Raw genomic sequence first — 19,015 nt, forward strand, 5'->3', positions numbered from 1 at the left:
AAGTAACTTTCTTAGGTAGTGACATAAAGAACACCTTAATCTGAATGACTTTCTTCGGTGGTGATATAAACAACACCTTGGTCTGTGGCCCTCATGCCGCCATCTGGGAAATGCATCCATGGCTCCCTTCCCCGGGGACCCGGGGCTCTGGCGTCCCCATGTTCTTCCTCTCCACGGGCAGTGTGAGGTGTGCCTTTGTGTTCCTGAGCGTTTTTGTGTGGGCATTGGGTCGTCACTGCTGGGTCTGTGTTTGGTTTAGTCTTTCATCAGCCCCTGGCTCTCTGTCCTGCCCGTCACGATCATTCTGACTGCTCGGGTGACACCGTTAACTGCCCTTTTTTCCTTTTAGCTTGCGTTAGACACACATTACTGGACTTGGATCAACCATTTTGTCATCTGGGGGTCGCTGCTGTTCTACGTCGTCTTTTCGCTCCTCTGGGGAGGAGTGATCTGGTAAATATAAGTAGCTGATAATCTGATAAATATCACGTGATTGTTATTACCTTAATAGTCCTGCACTATTTTTTTATCAAGGATTGAAGACACATTTTCCGTGCAGCCTCGCTGGTTGTGGCCAGTGTTGGATTAACACCTGCTGTGTGCTGGGCATCATGTGGGGTCCTGGGATACAGTCGGGGCCAGACACGGGGGAGTCCCTGCTCCTGTGACTTGCACCCTCAGGGGAGAGAGACACTAACTGATAACAGCTTGTGACGAGTTATACGGAGGAACAGACCAGGATTCTCTACCAGGGGACCTATGTCAGATTAAAAGGCCAGAGATGACTTCTCAGAAAGTCATCTGAAACCTAAAGAACACCATCATCACCGCAAGTCCCAGCTGGTAACTGCCTCCCACAACGAAGCACCCGCCAAGCATTGGACAGGTCCTGTCTCACTCTATCCTCACGCCCCACAGCAAGATGGGGCCCAGGCATTGTGGGGCTGGACCTTGCCCGCAGCAGCCTGACTCCTGGGGGAGCCTCTGGTTCCGGGGAGCAGCAGCAGGCACGCAGTCCCGGGTGGGAGGAGGTCCTCGGTGAGTGGGAGCCGTGGCCAGCGGACAGGGCCCAGACCAGGCTGCAGAGCAGGCAGGGTGGCCTCCTGGACCGCCGGCCATGAGGATCCTGGCTTGAGGCTGTCATGGTCAGTCAAGCCATTGGAGGGCTGTGGGCAGAGCACAGCAGAGTTGGGTGACTCTTAAAAACCCCACGGTGGCTGCATGTTGAGCTGGTGAGAGCGATATAGGCAGGGTGGTCAGAGACTGTTGCCATAAGCCAGGAAAGTACGCAGGGTGGTGGGCCCAGGACCAGGTCCCAATCTCAGCCCCAGCGCAGCAGCCTCTGCCACAGCCCTCTGCAGACCTGGGGTCAGTCGCCGGCCTAGGGAAAGCCAGCAACCTTCTCGGGATCCCTCAGGGCCCCTGACCTGGGCGGGATTCTCAGCTCAGGAAGTGTCCCTCCCAATTACCTCGTTCAGCCAGCGGCCCCTGGTGGCCCCAGGTTGCATTACACAGTCCCAGAGATGAGCGCCGAGCTTCGAGGATTTCAGTCACCCTGCCAGCCCCAGAGAACCCTGCTTGGCTCTAGAGAGCCCAGCCCAGCTCCCGAGAGCCCGGCCATTCTAGCAGCCCTGAAGGCCGTGGCTCTGTAAGAGGAAGATTCCGTCCCAAAACCTCTCTGACCAGCTCCTGGGCTTTGGAACCGAGGAGCACAGCCCATCAGCCTTGGTAGAACCATGGCCTCCACATTGTTTCCTAAAACATTGACCCCATGCCTCTGATGTGCTGGGAGCCCACCGTGTCACCACCACTTGGTGATGAGACCCCATCCTCCTGCCCACCACCAGCACCTCGGGGGTGCCTCCAGCCCCGTCCCAGGCCTGCCAGCAGCTCCACGTCCCTCCCGTTACCCACCACGCCCTGCTCCCGTTTCCCTCCTGTTGTCCACACGCCAGTGTCACTGTGCTTCCTGGAGGCGGGGCCCTGTCTCTGTGTCTCTACCACCGTCCATAGTGCCTGGGATGTGAAAGGCGATCAGGAAACTACCGGAAAGCACGTGTAGACGTGGACCTGTGGACTCAGGCTGGCTGCGGGTCACCAGTCCCTGCGTCCTCGCCAGCCTCCCTCATGGAGCTGACACAGACATCTTTGAGTTATCCTCTTTCTTGGGAGAGAAGTCATTGCTTGCTCCGTATTGACGACCGGTGCTCGGCACGTCCTTCCCATCCGAGACTTCAAGATAGAAAAACATCCCTATTTCAATCCCTTTTTTTTTTGCTTCTGTGAAACTGAACTTCAGAGACTTCTGTGTTCCCTTTGAGATGACGTCATAGAATTCCTTCTCCCGTCCCTGTTACCCCAGCATTACCGGGAGGTTCCGCGTTCATTTTTTATATGATAAACTCAGAGCAGGCTCCGTGGCTTGCCAAGCGACTCTCACTGACAAAAGTGTGAACTCCCAGAACAAACGCCCTCTCCAGTGCGGAGAGAGGCCGGCCCCAGGGAGCACATGCCTCACCAGCGGCTTCTCTTCCCTGCCCCTCAGGCCATTCCTCAACTACCAGAGGATGTACTACGTGTTCATCCAGATGCTGTCCAGCGGGCCCGCCTGGCTGGCCATCGTGCTGCTGGTGACCATCAGCCTCCTGCCCGACGTCCTCAAGAAAGTCCTGTGCCGGCAGCTGTGGCCAACAGCAACGGAGAGAGTCCAGGTACGGAGCGTCCCAGCCGGGGCAGGGGTGCTTCAGGGCCCTGGCCTCAGGACTAGGAAATGACCACTTTGAAAGATAGTGTGAAAGGTTTGGATTTCATAAAACGTGATCAGTTCACGTGTCAATAATGAGTTTCTTAATGATACATGATTTTAAACATCAGGTAAATTTGAGATGACTGATGTTTAATTTTATGTTTCAACCTAAACATTCAGATTAAACAATAATCTGAAATAAGACACAAATAAGAGAAAAAAGACTAATACAAAAGGCAAATTATTTCATGTAAATGCAACCCTGTTTTAAAATTAATCATTACTTTAAAAGGTTAAATTACGTAATTTTTAAGGATGGTAAATTTGGCTGAAAACGGTAGCATCTGTATCAGGAAATGCTGGTATTGGTGGAGCTGCTTATTTTCCACATTCCCAAGTTTTAGCCACAAGCAGAATTCTGGGTCTGGGGAAGACATGACGATACCGAGTGCCCCCTCAGGTGCAGAGGGTTCGGTAGGTGTGAGGACTTGGCCTCCGGCCCCCCATCCTTCTCAGCAGCTGGGCTCTGACTTCAAGCTCAACCCCAAGTCAGAGGCAGTGACCACGTCCCCTACTCTGCTGCTTTACCAGGAAGCCTGCCTGTCCTCGGAGTGCCGCTGCACCTGTCACAGTCCCTCGGGACTCTGTTAACAATGCGGGTTTTCAAGTTTCATCCCTGAAATTTCTAATCACTCCGTGAGGTGGGGCCCTGGACTGGGCAGTGCTGAAGCCCGGTGGGGACACGAGGGGTGGGAGACCCCCGGCAGTGGCCACCCCTTCAGGGTGTGAGGCCGCCCAGGATGGACACAGCGGTGCAGTTGGGAGGAAGACGGGAAGCGAGGGGGCCCGGGGCCCCAGGCCTGACTCACTCACGCAGCTCAGACACTTGGGGGCTGGCTCCCAGCAGTGCTGCCGTGCTGGGAGGGAAAACAGGTCACCCTCCCTTAAGGGGCGCAGCCCCACCCACCACCCACCTCTAACAATCAGAATGGGACCCTGGCTTGAGAGCTTTCTTGGGACGTTGGTGCCGATGTAAAATGTTGAAACCAATGCTGCCAGTTCCCGGCACTCCCTCTTTCATGCCTCCTGCCACAGTTTGTAAAAAGGAGCGAGCAAAACTCGTGGTGAAGAGACCCCCACTCAGCGTAGTGAAAATGTCCACACACAGCTCCACTGACTCGGGGACCACAGGCAGGAGAAACGCAGCAGAACCTGCATGTCAGCTGCTGTGTGCAGGGAGGGGAGCCAGTGGGAGCAGGAGCCAGGGCCCAGGTTGAGACTCCACGGCCCCCAGTGCTTCAGGGGAAACTCGTTGCCGCCAAGCAGCCACTGCCCAGCCCTGCCTGTGGCCCGAGAAGCAGCTGTCCAGTGGTACTTTTCTGTAAGCACAGTCCTTGGTTCCTGAGCCCTTTAGCCGTGCAGTTCCACAGCGGGCACACGTGTTCATGACAGGGCTCTGTGCATGGAACACGTGTTCATAACCACATCCCATACATGGGGACATGGCAGACACGCATGTCACAAGGACACAAGGCACAGAGGAGACAGCAGGGCTGTGGGTCTGACCCTGAGAGAGAACAGGTCCAGCTTGGGGGTGTTTCCTGGGCCCCCAGCTGTGGCCACAGTGGTGTGGCTTGAGATTTACGAGAGTCTCGGCCCCACCTGGCCCCTGGGTGCGTGTGGCTGCAGAGGTGCCTGGTCAGAGATGCCTGAGCAGGCAGGAGTTGAACTTGGGGGGTCAGGAGGGCCTGTCCCCGCAGGAGTCTAGGCTCTTCCATGACAGTGTGCAGCCCTGAGTCGGGGCTGCCGAGGGCCACGCCCCCAGACGCGTCTGACCACAGGCCCTCTGCTCTGCGGCACATCTCCAGGATGGGCGGGTCTCAGGGGGCACTTTGGGAATGCCAGTGAGGACCCTCCCCGTCCCACCCTTTGTTCAGAAGCCCCTGTTTTGCTGTGGGTCTCTGCATCCCACAAAAGCCTCGGCAACCCTTATGAACAGCCACACAGTGGGACCTGCAGAAGGCATAAAGCAGGGAGTGGGAGGGGCTGGCGGGTCATGGCGGGGGGCACCAGTGTCCACCTAGAGTGGCCAGAAGAACGTGCACATGGTGGCGAGCCTCTGACTAACTCAGCTCTGTCTGTTGTTTCTCTTTCCTTCCTGTTTCCTTCCATCTTCCGACCACTTTGCCTAAATCCCTACACCTTGTTCACACACCCCTCTGTGCGTGGCCGCTGACCTCGGAACTCAGACTAAGAGCCAGTGCCTTTCTGTCGAGCAGTCAACCATCTTTATGCTTTCTCAGACTTCCAGCAGCCTGAGTTTCTGATGGAACAAGGTGATGCTCCTCTGCCTTCCGCACGCTTGGGATGGTAGACGCGGGGCAGCAGGGCCATGCCTGTCACCAGAGCCCCGAGTCCACACGCTCCGACGCAGTGTCCGCCAGGCGCTGGGCACGGCAGCCCCACGTCAGGAAGCCCCACCACCTACTTACACTTTCACATGCACAGACCGATCGTGAGCTGTGCTTTCCATCAGTCACAGTTAACCAGGGTTTCTCCCTCAGCGTCCAGGCAGCCTCAGAACCCACCTGTGAGGGTTCAGACACAGCTGACAGCACAGAGCCGGCCACATGATCCCTCACACAGGTGTCAGAGAGGTTCCTGTGCAGGAATCCTAAGCAGGAAGGTATGAGAGTTTGCAATTCACAGGTCATCCCAGGCCCTGAGCTCACATACCCTGCCCTCCGCAGCCTGTAGAGTGTGGATCCTCCCTCACGCACCCACTTCTGTGCCCATTCTGCAGCTGGAAAGACTGACGACAGCTAGGATAACACGGTTTGCTCAGGACCCACGCACATTTCAGAAAAGGGGAGCCAGGCTGAGCCACACAACTGGAGACAAAGGGGACAGAAGTGTTTGGTGTCAGATGTTCGACCAAATTCTCTTTTTACTGTTTTTTGAATGAAGACCTCTTTGAAAGCTTTCTGTTAATAACATGCTTTAAAAATGACGGCCCTGGCCTTTCTGGGCAGCGTAGAGGCATTCACATGCCATTTTCCTGCGGTGGCATCCGTGGTCAGAGCCGAGATTGCAGGGGCCTGCGTGCCGTCCTGAAGTCACGTTCTGTCTTTCAGCCGTGTGCTCCAGCACCAAATCCCGCATTCACGCATGCCTCCAAATTAATGGTGCTCTGAAAATGCATGTTTGGTATTTTACTGTTTTACCAAATGCAGCCTAGAAAAATGCCCAGAGCAGAAAGGGCTTTTTTTCCCTTTAATAACATCATCTTCTATATATTTTAAACACCATTTTTAACTGACAAAATGGTCCTTTTTTAAGTCCAAGCAATTAATAGGAATCAAAATTTTTCTAATTTAGTGTCATCAGAATTTGTTAGATTAAATTGCAGAATTTCATCTCACCATTTCTATACTTGAAAACATTAGGGATGAAATTATTAGGAACACTTTAATAACTCATAGGAGGTCCTTAAGAAACTAATTAAATCATGCCAACTCTAGGCTAAAAATATGCATTCTAACTATTGATGTAGTTTGTTGAGAGCTGATTTGCCTCTGAACATGTGCAGAAGCTGAGCCCGGCTGCGTAGAGACGGTGGCACAGAGGTTCGTTCTCCTGCCGCCTGCGAGGCCTCGGGCCCTGGCGTGACCCCCGCAGGCAGGGCCGGTGTCCGCACCTGAACACAAAGCGCCTGCAGCCAGCACGTGCCCGGCACACACAGGAGCACACCGTGGTGCTGAGACCACCTGCGTTCTGCAAAACTTTGGAGGAGTAAACATGTCACTAGTCCTCACATGGGGCATATTTTACTTCCAGTGGATGGTTTTCTTTTCATCTGTTCCTATGGAAAAGAAAAGCATCACAGGCCTGACGTATATATATGTGCGATTCGCACACATATGTCTGTGCTGGCATCTCTGCGTATCTGCATGCAGTTCGCCTCTCCATCCCTGTCCCCGGGACGGGTGGCAGCCTCATCCTTTGTTTCCTGCTGCTCCTCACCTGGGCGTTTGCCCTTTGGACCTGCAGTTCTGCAATTCCAAGCCCGCAGTTCCTCAGCTCCCACGCTTCCCTTATTCCTTGAATAAGGCTGGGCTACGAGATCTCAGTGCTCTGTGAGCACGTTGGCCTCAGGACACTCTGCAGGGCCCTGGCAGAGCAGCTCCCGAGGCTCGCTGTCTGCCATGGAAGTGGGTGTGTGGCTGAACATGTGGCTCCAGGATTCCAGAGGTGCCCAGTGGACCTTCCAGCTGAGGGACCTGGGACCCTCTGCCTCCCACAGGTGCCGTGGCCCGTCCCTGAGCCTGTCACTGTCTCTCAGTTCTGGGCTTGGGCTCCTCATGGGAGCGGCCCTGCTGGGACAGTGTTTTCCCAAGACGCCCCTGAGCCCTTGCCCTGGCCGCTCCGTGACACCCCATGCAGACTCCAACAGAGGCTTAGTGCCTCTTCCTGCTGGGGTCCCACGGATGGTGCAGGCGGAGGCCAGAGCGCTCCTGGTGCTCGTGGGCACCGGCTCAGCAGCCCCGCGTGGCCCACGTTGCTCAGTGTCTTTCCTCGCCTTGCAGAGGGGCGTGAAGCACAAGGCTCCAGTCCAGGCCGCACAGAGCAGCGACGGGCCCCTCCTGAAGGACCTCCTACGGCGGCCAAGGCGCAGTTAGCTCCACGCTAGGTAACTGCGGCTGCTGCGTGCCGCCCGTGTGCTGTGACTGTCAGACCTGTTTTTCCTCCAAAGTTTTGCTGTGCTGTGCTGTGCTGTCTTTGATAACAAAGGTTCACGGTGAAAAAGAGCAGCTCTCTTTACACACACATGCATTTGCTGTCCCAGGTAAGTAACATGCCTGAGGGCAAGCCGACCACACGTGGAACATGCTGTGCACACCCACACACGTGCACACTCCCCCCACACACAGCACGCAGCCTGACCGGGCCCAGCTTCGTCAGATACAGGCTCATGGTCCTGGTCCCTGGGGGAAACGGCTTCACCTAAAAGGCCTCTCAGGAAGGAGCCTGCTTTGAAATCAAACGTGGATATTTCGTGGTTTGTGTGGAACTGGGGCCCAAGCAAGTGTGAGTGCAAGTCTTCTGTGTGCCAGCCGGAGCACGTAGCTTGTCGCCTCTCTGACAGACATGGAGGCCGTGAAGACGCCTGCTCCTGCCAGCATTTCCGGCACTGGAAATGCTGGTCTAAAAGTAGGCTGGTCTAAAAGTGGGCTGACCTGGGGACGGCCCCCCGTCAGACAGATGCGTGCTGCCAGCCTCTTGCCGCTCCCCTCGCTGGTCAGACCTGCAGGGCCCTTGCACGTCCGGGGCCCCAGTGGGCTGTCAGAAGCCATGTAGGCCCCATCCATGTGGTGACACCCAAGGCAACATGCCAACAGGACGCAAACTGAGCGTGTCCAGTACTCCATCAGCTCAGTCCCTGTAGGGTGGGGCCTGCCCTCTCTGGGGCAGTGAGTTCGCCTTTTGTTTGAGGGTCTCTGGGTACCGGTATAGCGTTCGAGCTCTCACTGCACAGGAAGCCAGCTATCGGGAGGAAACTCGTAGGTTTCCCGTCCATGGCCTGTATCCCTGGGGTCCCTGGGTTCTTCCCTGGGATGGTGGGACAGGGGGACAGTCACTGTTGATACCGAAAAGGAGAGGCACTCGTTCCTAGACAGAGACCCCTTGCCTCTGTATGGCTTCTCCAGTGTCCTAAGCTGAGTCTAGCAGTTCCTGCAGGAGGCGATGGTAGTGAGTGCATCCCAAAGTGGCCCAGGTCACCCCAAGCAGCCCCGTGGGGATCCCTGAGACTGACCGTGTGTCTCGTTCTCTCAGCAGAATGGGTGCGCACAGCCTCGGGACCGCGACTCAGAATTCACCCCTCTTGCCTCTCTGCAGAGCCCAGGCTACCAGAGCACCTGTCCCTCGGCCGCCTGGTACAGCTCCTGCTCTCAGCAGGTGACGCTCGCGGCCTGGAAGGGGAAGGTGTCCGTGGAGCCCCCACCCACCCTCAGCGGTTCCCGTCACCACTGCAGTTCCAGCCCGAGTCACAGCTGCCCTGGGACCCGTGTGCAGATGCTTGTGTGATGGATGGTCCTAAGCCTGTGGAGACCGCACACGCCTCTTCCTGGCCCCCAGGAGGCAAGGAGGGGGGTCACAGGCCTTGCCCTCGAGTGTGGCACGCTGGCCACCTGGACCCAGCGCTGCAATTGTTGAGCCACACCGGTCCCCCCGGGCATTCGGCTCGACTCAGAAGGGACATCCTGCTGGCGCACCCTGTGCGCTGTCATGCAGAGGCCATTCCCCCAGGCCCGTGTCTTCACCCACCTACCGTCATCGGCCTTTGCTGTCGCTGGGAGAGAAGAGCCATCCAGGCCCCCGGGGCGGCCATGTGTGGACACCTGCTGCTGTTCCTGCTCGCCCGGCCGCCACTCGTGCCCTCCATAGGGTGAGGTGGAGCTGTGGCGGCACGTCCTGTCCTCAGCAACCCTCCAATCCTCATGCTGTGGGAAGGGCCGAGTCACTCGGATGCCGTCATCCCTGCGGACGCACAGCCGTGCCCCGTTCATCTGGGAGCGGCTTCCCTGTGGTTAAGTCCAAGCCTGCCTGCTCTGTGTGTCAGGGCTGGCTGAGTTTCGGTCTCCCCATCATCGCCTCGTGCAGAAAGCAGTGCCATGTGGGAGGACAAGGCCACGCCAGTGGCTTCCAGCCCTGCAGCACAAGTGCCAGGATGTCCATCGGCCACTCACCAGAGCATGGAGCCGTCAGTCCACTGTTACAGGAGAATGTTGATTTCGCGGGTGCGAGGGCCAGGAGACAGATACTTGACTATGATGGGCAGACATCCTCTGTCCCCGTGGAACGGTCACCACCAAGGTGGTGTTGGTGCCCCAGAACCTGTCTCAGGCTGATGGGGGCGGCCCACAGGACAGGGGTGGATCCCAGCAGGCAGCACTGCAGCTCCGCCCGCCTCCCACACTGCACCTCCGCCCGCCTCCCACACTGCAGCTCCGCCCGCCTCCCACACTGCAGTCTCCTTGTCCCGCACGTCCCACACTGTCACCTCACGTCCCGCACGTCCCACACTGCAGGGCTCTCCTTCGTCTTAGGATTCTGTCCAGCACTGCTCTGGGTGGGTTAGCAACCCAAGGGCTGCTGTGATACAAAGTCCCTGTTGCTCTCTGTACTGGCGTTTCTATTTCTAGAAATAATCTTTGACGTAGCCTTAATGGTCCTTAAAGAAGACATTTCATTGTGAGATTCGGTACTGCTGCCTTTCAGGAAAGTACCAGACGCTGGAGGAGGAGCCGGCCCTCACGCCTGCCCGGAGCCACGCTGTCAAACGGGCTCCGGCAGGCGAAACCCAGAGGGTGTTTCCGAGGTGCTCGACAGTAGGTGTTTTTGGAAGCTCAAATTTCACCATTTGATTGTATAATCTTTTACCTATACAATATTTATTTGAACTAAAGGATAAATCGGCGGTAAGAACAGTGAACACAGTGGTTGAGATAAACTAAGGTGACAAATAAACACCACACCAAAGATGAGGGTAGTGAGCAACTGGCTTGAGCAGACAGAACGGGGAGGACTCCACCGTGTCCCGAGGTCCTCGTGCAGCCGCCCTGGCTTGGCAGCCCTGCCCACGCTACCCCCGCAAACAATGGTGTGTGCATTTTTACAGCCCTTTTTAAGAACCCAATATGGGCATAAATGTAATACCTGTATGGGGGGCAGATTCTCTGTATGTTCAGTTAACAAATTATTTGTAATGTATTTTTTTAGAAATCTTAAAATTGCCTTTGCACTGAAGTATTTTCATAGCTGTTTATATATCTTTTATTCATTTATTTAACATATTGTCTAATTTTAAAAATAGGTTTATAAAGCTTTCATTTCTAAGTTTATGTAATTTTGGCCACTTTACATTTAGATTCTGGTGAGAGTTTTGACTGAATGTTCCAATCTCTGATGAATGTGAATTTTCAGATTTGATTTTATTCTCTACACACACCTCTTCCTTTCTTGGTATTTCTGGTGCAGTGACTAGTTAAACAGCATATTTAAGGTACGATAATTTGCTATACTTTTTCTTTACAATTTGTTGCAATTTCCTCTGCTTTCTGTGTTTCATTGTTAATTTCCATCCTTCAGCCTTAAAAATAGAGATTCTCACATGAAGGTTTAGTAAGCTGGGTCCGAGCTCTGCCTGTGTGGAGATAGTCACCATGTACCTCTGACAAGAAGTCTTAGTGTGAAAGTCACTAAACTTTTACACACTCCCAAACGTCTTTTAAAAAATTGCTTGGGAGATTATTAAATGAATGTACCTGATCATTTGAAATCGACAAGGGGCACAAGATAAAAACTAAAAGGATGACGTCAGTGAATGACGTCACAGGGTCGTCACACAATTTTCCACCTCACAGTAGTTAGTATTTACTTGCCTTAAACTAACTTTGAAGCAAGTAATGTCAACTTTGAGCACTTTGTCGAGTTTTGAAAATCTTATTTGCTGCTGCACAGGTTAATAAATTATCAATCTGTAATTCAGCATGTTGGTCAGAGACACAGTCGCTGAATCACACCCAGTTCCTGCCACAGACCATCTCAGACACGCACAGTGGGCCTGCTGCATGACTCACACCCAGTCCCTGCCACAGACCGTCTCAGACACACACAGTGGGCCTGCTGCATGACTCACACCCAGTCCTCCTGCCACAGACCGCTCACACACACAGTACTCATGTGTGACTCTCCACGCTTCAGTCCCTACAGACCGCTCCCAGACACGCACAGTGGGCCTGCTGCATGATTCTCACACCCAGTCCCTGCCACAGACTGTCTCAGACATTGTCCACAGTGGGCCTGCTGTGTGATCTCACTTCAGTCCCTGCCAGACCGCCTCTGTGACAATCTTACACAGTGGGCTCCATGTGTGTCCCGGGCTTTTGGCTCCACATTCACTCATAGCCATGTCCACTTGCAGGCTTGCACACGGGAACACACACATATGTACATGTACACACCACAAACATGCAAGCTCCCGCACACATGTATGCACACATGTACACAAGTGTGAGCTCCTACACACATGCACACGTGTATGTACACCAAAGCATGTGACATACATGTAGTACATGCACATGTGTACACATACCACAGACGTGTGCACACTCCACACAATGCATGTGCACGTTACCATGAATGGTGTAAGTTCCTACACACGGATGTGATACATGCATGTACATGTAAGCACACATGTACAAGCTCCTACAGGCTTGCTCTCACACGTGTGTATGCACACCAGAAAGACGTATGAGCTTCTACACCTGTACACATGCATACACACACATGCACATGTACATTCACTACAAACACATGCAGGCTCCTGCACACATGAGCACACATGCACATGTACACACCCTAAGCATGCACAGGCTCCTGCACACATGAGCACACATGCACATGTACACACCCCAAACACGCACAGGCTCCTACATACATGCACATGCATGTGTACACCACAGACATGAGTTCCCAGACGTAAACACGTGTGCAAACACCATACACACGTGAGCTCCCACACATGTACACACCACAAACGTGCAGGCCCCCGCACACGCAAATACATCCATGCACGTATACACACATGTGCCACAAGCAAGTGCACACTGTCCTGGTGTCCCGCACTGCATCCTGCCTCCTTCCTGAGGGCCCCTGTGAGGGGCCTCTGGCCGGGCATGGGAAGATGGGGCTCGTAGCCCAGGCCTCCCTGGGACGAAGAGTCCCCCTCCTGGCAGAATGTCTAGGCTTCGAAGAGTGGGCCCGGGGTGAGGTCGCAGCTTCACTTACACCAGCTGCTCTGTGAGCAGCGCTTGGTGCCCTGGACAAGGTCCTTTCCCCTTCAGGGAGGTCCAGCCCCACAAGCTGAAACCTCCCCTTGGATCAGCCCTCTACCAGGTGGCCACAGCAGGACCAGCCATGCCCACGCCGCACCTCATCCCTGCACACGTCAGGGAGCACGGCCGGTCTTCTGCCACGAGCCAGCTGGGAAGGGCCGCGGCCTCCTAAAGCCCCAGTCAACCCGGCCTGCATCGGAGCAGACGGGGCGAACAAGCAGGCCACACCGCCTCGAGGGAGGAGGCCAGATGCGGCAGCTTCTCCAACAGGGTGACCATCCGCTCGGCTTGCTGAGCGTTTAAACAAATGTCTAGACAGGCTGTTGTGACTTCTCTGAGTTGAGCCTTGGCCAGGGGTCCGGTGCCGTAGCAGGTAACCTCCAGCCTTGTTCTTCAAACCACTCAGCTTATGTGTTTTGCACTGACTAGTATTGAATAATGCAGCCACTTTTATTTAATGTTAATATTATTTATTTGGCAGCTCAGTGTCTTAACAGCTTGATATGCAGGTCCTTGTATCCTACATTTCTTTAGGAAGTTACCCATTTGTAACTTTAGAAACAGGAAAAATGTCAGTTGGTAAATGCAATCTTTTTTTTTTTTTTTAAGCTAAAGGTGGGTGAACTGGAATGAAAATCTTTCTGATATTGTGTCTATAAGCAGCTTTGATGGGGATGTGTTAGAAGTGTCATGAAAGTGTGATTCTACTTTTGCAGAAAAAATCTAAAGATCAATTTATATAGCTTTATTTTTTACTTTATCAAAGTATACAGAATTTTAATATGCATATATTGTGTCTGACTTAAAATTATAATGTCTGCGTTACCATTTAAAATGTCTATTCATTAGGTAATGTAATAAAAGAAGGTCTTCAAAAATGTATTTAATATGAATGGTATCCATAGCTGTCATCATCATAAATACTGGAGTTTATTTTTAAATTATTAAACATAGTAGGTGCATTTAACATAAATCAAGCCTCCACACAGTAACATTTAACTGATAATTCATTAATCTGCTTTGAAAAGTTAAAATATAAATTAAACCAAATCTAACATTTCTGTAAAGTTTATTTTGTATGCTCCTGTTTTTAACTTTTATTTCTGTAGATAAACTGACTTGATAATATTATATTGGACTTTTCTCTAGATTATCTAAGCAGGAGACCTGAATCTGCTCGCAATAAAGAATAAAAATCTGTTTCAGTTTCTTTATAAAGAAAATCACACAAGTGGTGTGTACATTTTCTGCTGTTAGAAACTGTACAGTCAGAACACTTCTGCAGTGTGCTTCTGTGTGGGATGAAGGTGACAAGCCCAGTGTGGGTGGTGTGGGCCCTCGGCCGCCACCCCCTACAGGGATACCAGGTGTGCCAGGTGCAGGGCCCTGGTGCTGACCCTCCTGGACTCCAGAGCCTGCACAGGTTGAGAAACTCAGGACTGGGTTTCCCAACCTTCTGGTCCGTCCCCACCAGGAGCTCCTCCCTGACCTCTGCCAAGCCCCCACCTGCCACCTCATTTTTGGGGTCTAGGTGCCCCCTTTCCATCCCATTTCTCCCTCTTGACCAAACCCCAGGCTCCTTCAGGCCCTTCAGCCTCCTGAGCTCTGTTGACTGAACCCAGCCTTTCCCACTCTGAAGTAGATGGCATTTCCCTGCCCCCTGCCACTCCCAGCCCTGGCAGAATTCTGAGTGCTGCCACGGAGCCCCCGGAATGCCCCCTGGCCCAGAGGCTGTGGCCTTGTCCCAACCCTGACCTCTCTTGAGTCCCCACCCGGCCTGGCCGTGTCATACTCTACAGTTTTGTGTCTTGTCTGGAAACACCAACTTCAAAAACAAAATGCCACCAGGGTCCAACTGCTGGGATCCCGGCTCCATTGGGGCTCCTGGAGAGGGGCCTTGGGGTGAAATCCAGAGCATCCCTGGTGGCTGGTGCCTGAGTCCCACCTGGCCACATCTCCTCTCCCTGCTCAGCCACCTGCTTCCCACGGAGTCTCAGCTCAGGGCCACCTGGGAAACACCCCGGGGGCGGACAGCGGGGTCCCCGGCTCACAGGCTGGAATTCTAAACACGGGACTTTTGCTGGCTCCTGAACACCACAAAGTCACGGGCTACTTTTCACAGGCAGCGCACAGGCAGCGCTCCAAAGGCATCTGTGGGGTGAATGAACCTACAGCCGCCCTGGATTCTCTCCGAAATGCCTTCCTCTCGTTCCCTGGTTTCTCCGAAATGCTTTCCTCTCATTCCTTGGCTTCTCAGCATCTTCATGTGGGCTTATCTTTACCTTTCCATACTCCAGGTGTCCTTGGGGTATCCTCAGGTGTCCTCAGGTGTCTTTGGGGTATCCGCAGGGGTCCTCGGGGCATCCTCAGGTGTCCCCAGGGTGTTCTGGTATCCACCAGCCCGCCCAGGGCATCCGTTGCTCCCCTACGTCAACTGAGGGCTGTTCCATGCCAGCCTCGTTCTCTCACCTGGGACAGGATTGCTGGGAGGGCTCGGGGGGATGGGGGAAGGCCGGCAAAGCCCAGAAGGGCTGAAGGGAGAGCGAGGCCGGCATAAAATGGCCCTCAGCTCATGTGGAACCACAGATGCTGGCTTGGGGCAGCCTCCAGGCTCTGACAGGTAGGCCGGTTTGTTCGGGTGTCCTCCAGTGTCCCAGCAAAGGGGACATTCCAGCAGCACCTGGGGCCGAGAGAGATGGAGAAGGAGGATGGAGCCCGGAGAGGAAATAAAAGTTGGAATCAAAAGTTGTTTGCTAGGAGAAGAAGAGCCATGTCCCTATCTCAAACGCGTGGGTGAAATATGTGTTTCCTGTGAGCGCACTGCTGAGGCTCGTCTGTGCACTAACCCCCAGGTCTCCCTGGGTGTGGAAGCACCGCCCTGTCCTCTGCCTGCATCTCCTCTGGGCGCTCTCCACGTGGCGCTGGGGTCAGGGCCTGCCCCACTGACCTCCTTTTAGCTTGGTCCCCTCTATAAAGACCCCGTCTCCAGCCAAGGTCACGTTCTGAGGCACTGGGAGTTAGCACTCCAACATCTGTCTTCGGAAGCCACGATTCAACCCCCAACACTCCATTCTGAGGGGCCATGGAAGTGCCTCGTCCGGCTTCAGGGCAGTCACACCTGGGAGCAGCCGCGGCGGCCTGCAGGGCAGTGGCCTGCTGGGTGGATCCGGGCCTGCACGGAGGTGGGGTGGGGTTGGAGGGGTGTTTAGGGCCATGGCTGCTCTTCGGATGACAACCTGGAACCCACCAGGGGAGCTTACTTGCCATCGGTCCGAGTGGCTCAACCTGGGTGACTGCAGTGGACTGAGAGGGTCCGGGGCGTCCCCAACCCGCAAAGGCATCCAGGAAGCCACTGGGGCCCCTGCTCAGGGCAGGGCAGAGCCAGACACACAGCAACAGGCGAGCCGCCCCACAGAGGATGAGCCGAGGCAGCACGCACAAACGTAGGGCTAAAATCAGTGTCTCACTCATCTCACATGGCTTCCTGACTTCTTAAGACATCAGTGTTTAAGAGAAGAGCAGGCCGCGGCGGGCAGGTGACCCCTCACTGTCACCCCAGGGGGAGGGGGGGGCCGTGGTGGCCGGGCGACCTCTCGCCGTCTCTGTGGCGGCATCACTGTCTTCCTGCCGGCCAAGTCGGCCAAGTCATCGGAGCAGCAGGAGAGTCTCAACAGAAACCCTCCGGGACCCTCCCAGCCCGGCTCAGCTCTTGTTTCTCACCTTGTTTTAGCAAAATTCTCCCCAAAAGGTGGCGATACTTGTTGGCTCTGTCTCCGTACACACCCACATCTGCCTCCTGTTCCTTGGACGGCTCCCAGGCCCTCGTGGGACGGCTGGGTCCTGTCTGGCTCTGCTTCCCAGCGGGCTGTGGCGCAGGCCACTGCCCCACCTACCCTCCTGGTCTGCGTTCTTCGCCTTCACGGCATGAATCTCACCCCGATTTGGGGCTGCGTCTGTGTTCATTAACCCATTTTCTGTCTATTTTTACTGAGATGTAAAGTCCAAGAAGTGAGAAACTTTGCCTTGCTCCGGGCCGAGCCCTGCGTCCAGCACGGGGTGTGGGGTGCAGGAAGGACTCAGTGACCGTGGGGCTGGCTGGACACAGACGCAGGGCCCCTGCCCCGCTTAGCTTCCCAGTGAGGATTCCAGGTGCTGGGTGCCAGTTGCGGGCTGTAGCCAGCCAGACCACCCTGGCCAGAGGTTTCGGGACAAGGACTGGCAGGAAGCCCTCCCTGTACAGCTGGAGCCCGTGAGGCAGAGCCGGATGGCACCTGGGCACTGAGAAGCCAAGACCTCGGTGCCTTCATTCTGGAGGAGGGGTTGAGGGAGGGACAGTACCGCTGTCTTGTCTAGGCAGGGTTTGTGCAGATTTGGGAGCTGGAAGAGGCCAGGGTAGGCCTGTCCTGCTCCCTCCAGCCGCCCCGAACTCCAGAAAGGCCAGGCCCGAGTCTGCCTGCAACGTATCCAACACAGAAGGACAGATTCCGAGACAAACCAGGGTGGCTACAGGTTTACGAGGGGGCCCTGTGGTCTTCTCTCTGTAGGTGGGAGGACGCTGTCACCGCCTTCCTCGGCTGTGTAAGGCGAGCGCAAAGGTGTCTTCCCCCTGAGATATGGTCACTCCTTTTCTTTCCCTGACGGACATCTTTGTGGGAGCTATGCTTTCACATAAAGCGTTTAATCTCCAATGGTAAAGTTTCCAACACTAAGTGGAGAAATTGGAACAATTTGGAAGCAGATGAACCCTCCTAAACTGCTTATAGGACACAGTGACCACACGGAGATGCCCCGGAAGGATTCCACCCTTTGGGGTCACAGGCACAGGCGCCACGGCTTCCCAGGTGCGTGATACCTGAGCTCGCTGTGTCGCACGACTTGCGTGGAATCCACAGACGCAGGCCGTACTCCCATCCAAGTGCGGAGCCCAGACACGTGTGCGGAGTCTGTGGGTGTGCTACCGTGCGGCGTCCATCCGGCTTTCCCTGCAGCCTCAGCTCCTGCGGGATCTGCTGGCTGGTAGGCCGTGACGCCCTGATGGGAGTTGTCCCTGAGGTCTCTGCTCCTCCTGCTGCGCTCACACGGAAACCTGTTTGTGACGTCATCTCCTTGTGCCCCACTGGGCTTCTGAGGCTGTGAAAGCTGGTGGAGCACAAAGGCCTTGCCTGGCCCTAACAAGCTCGGCCCCAGCAGGACACCGCGGGCAGCCTGTGATGCGCTGCTCTGGGCCTTTGTCCTCCGCTGAATTAATTTCCTCTTGAATTGCCTCAACTTTAGAATGCGCCCTAGCCTTTTCTGAAGGCACACACATCTTGGGGTTTTGTCCTCTGTATTTTCGCTGCATTGGTTTACCGTGTGCCAAGGCGGAAAGCTTTCATGGAGAAGACGTTCTGGCTTCTTGTCTGTCTGTCTGTCCCCCGAGGGCTGCGGGCCAGCTCCATGCCCATCCACGGTGTGCAGGCAGAGGCATCTTTCAGGATAGCAGGTAGAAATCCCTGCTTCCTGGCAAAGTCCGTTCCAGTGTGGTGCCCACTGTCCACGCATGTGTGGGTTTGGGCCTGCACCCTGCACAAATGTGTGGGGCGGGCTCGTGGCTGGCTGGGGTCACTGCCTGTCCCCTCCTTTTCCACAGCTGCGGTGCCATCTGCTTGCACGTCCTGCAGGAGATCCTCAGGGCGGGTTCCCACAGGCAGCCTCCCTTTGGACTTTTATTGCTCGATTAAATGATACTTAATTCAGCCTGTCTGACAGTCTGACAGAATGTGCTGTGTTACCAGAGGGTCTTTGATGCCAGCGTGAGAAAGGGGGCGTTGGTCTCCAAATAAAAAAAACAAACAAAAAACAGGTAAGAAACACCATGTGAGCCCACTCTGACCTTTTTAACTGGAACCTGTGAGAAGGAAAGCCTGTTCCGGTCCGACTCTCAAAGCTCCTGAATGCATTGCTAGTGACAAGGCCTTCCTGTCTCCGGGGCTAATTATGTGAAGAAATGTTACTGGCTTGAGGGAGTTCCCTTGGGTTTAATTTCCTGTCCCTCTCAAATCATCCCTCTCCTCCCCTGAGCCCAGCCTCCCCTTTTCCTGCCCATGCTGGCAGGTTCTGGCCTTTCCTGGACCCCTCTCCTGCCCCCTGCACAGGTCTCTGCAGGGCTTCTGCTCGCTGGGGAGGGCGGGTTCCCCAGTGGAGACACTCCCTGCGGGTCTGAGTGGAGCCCGGGGGTCCCTGCACGGTTCCCGACGCTGCTGCTGCTCTAAGGAGTGGACGTGCAAGAGCAAGGATCCAGTACCCAAACGCACGTGTGCTCCCCCGGGAGAAATTCTGCAGCCAGGCGTGGTCCACACACCCTCCTTCCGGTGCACGCACCCTCCTCCCG

At 54.9% G+C, this 19,015-nt stretch overlaps 2 protein-coding genes across 14 annotated transcripts in view; one reads left to right on the forward strand and one right to left on the reverse strand.

Annotated features, from left to right (window-relative positions):
* The window catches only part of ATP11A (ATPase phospholipid transporting 11A), a 182,347-nt gene extending 171,051 nt beyond the window's left edge, over positions 1-11,296 (forward strand). For 3 of the 13 annotated variants that reach the window (XM_021929353.2, XM_021929357.2, XM_021929354.2), the window contains 3 exons: positions 350-453; positions 2,546-2,711; positions 8,582-11,296. In XM_021929353.2, the coding sequence (XP_021785045.1) occupies positions 350-453; positions 2,546-2,711; positions 8,582-8,833 (522 nt within the window). In that variant the 3' untranslated portion in view covers positions 8,834-11,296. 13 annotated transcript variants of the gene reach the window in all.
* A 3,729-nt stretch (positions 11,297-15,025) lies between these two features.
* LOC103879498 lies at positions 15,026-19,015 on the reverse strand. The gene is made up of 2 exons (XM_009192257.4): positions 17,498-19,015; positions 15,026-15,325 (listed from the first exon to the last, which is right to left on the reverse strand). The coding sequence occupies exons 1-2, from the start codon at positions 18,184-18,186 to the stop codon at positions 15,211-15,213; spliced, it is 804 nt and encodes a 267-aa protein (XP_009190521.1). The 5' UTR covers positions 18,187-19,015; the 3' UTR covers positions 15,026-15,210.

This window comes from Papio anubis, chromosome 15 (assembly GCF_008728515.1).
Source record: "Papio anubis isolate 15944 chromosome 15, Panubis1.0, whole genome shotgun sequence".
Taxonomy (NCBI): Eukaryota; Metazoa; Chordata; class Mammalia; order Primates; family Cercopithecidae; genus Papio; species Papio anubis.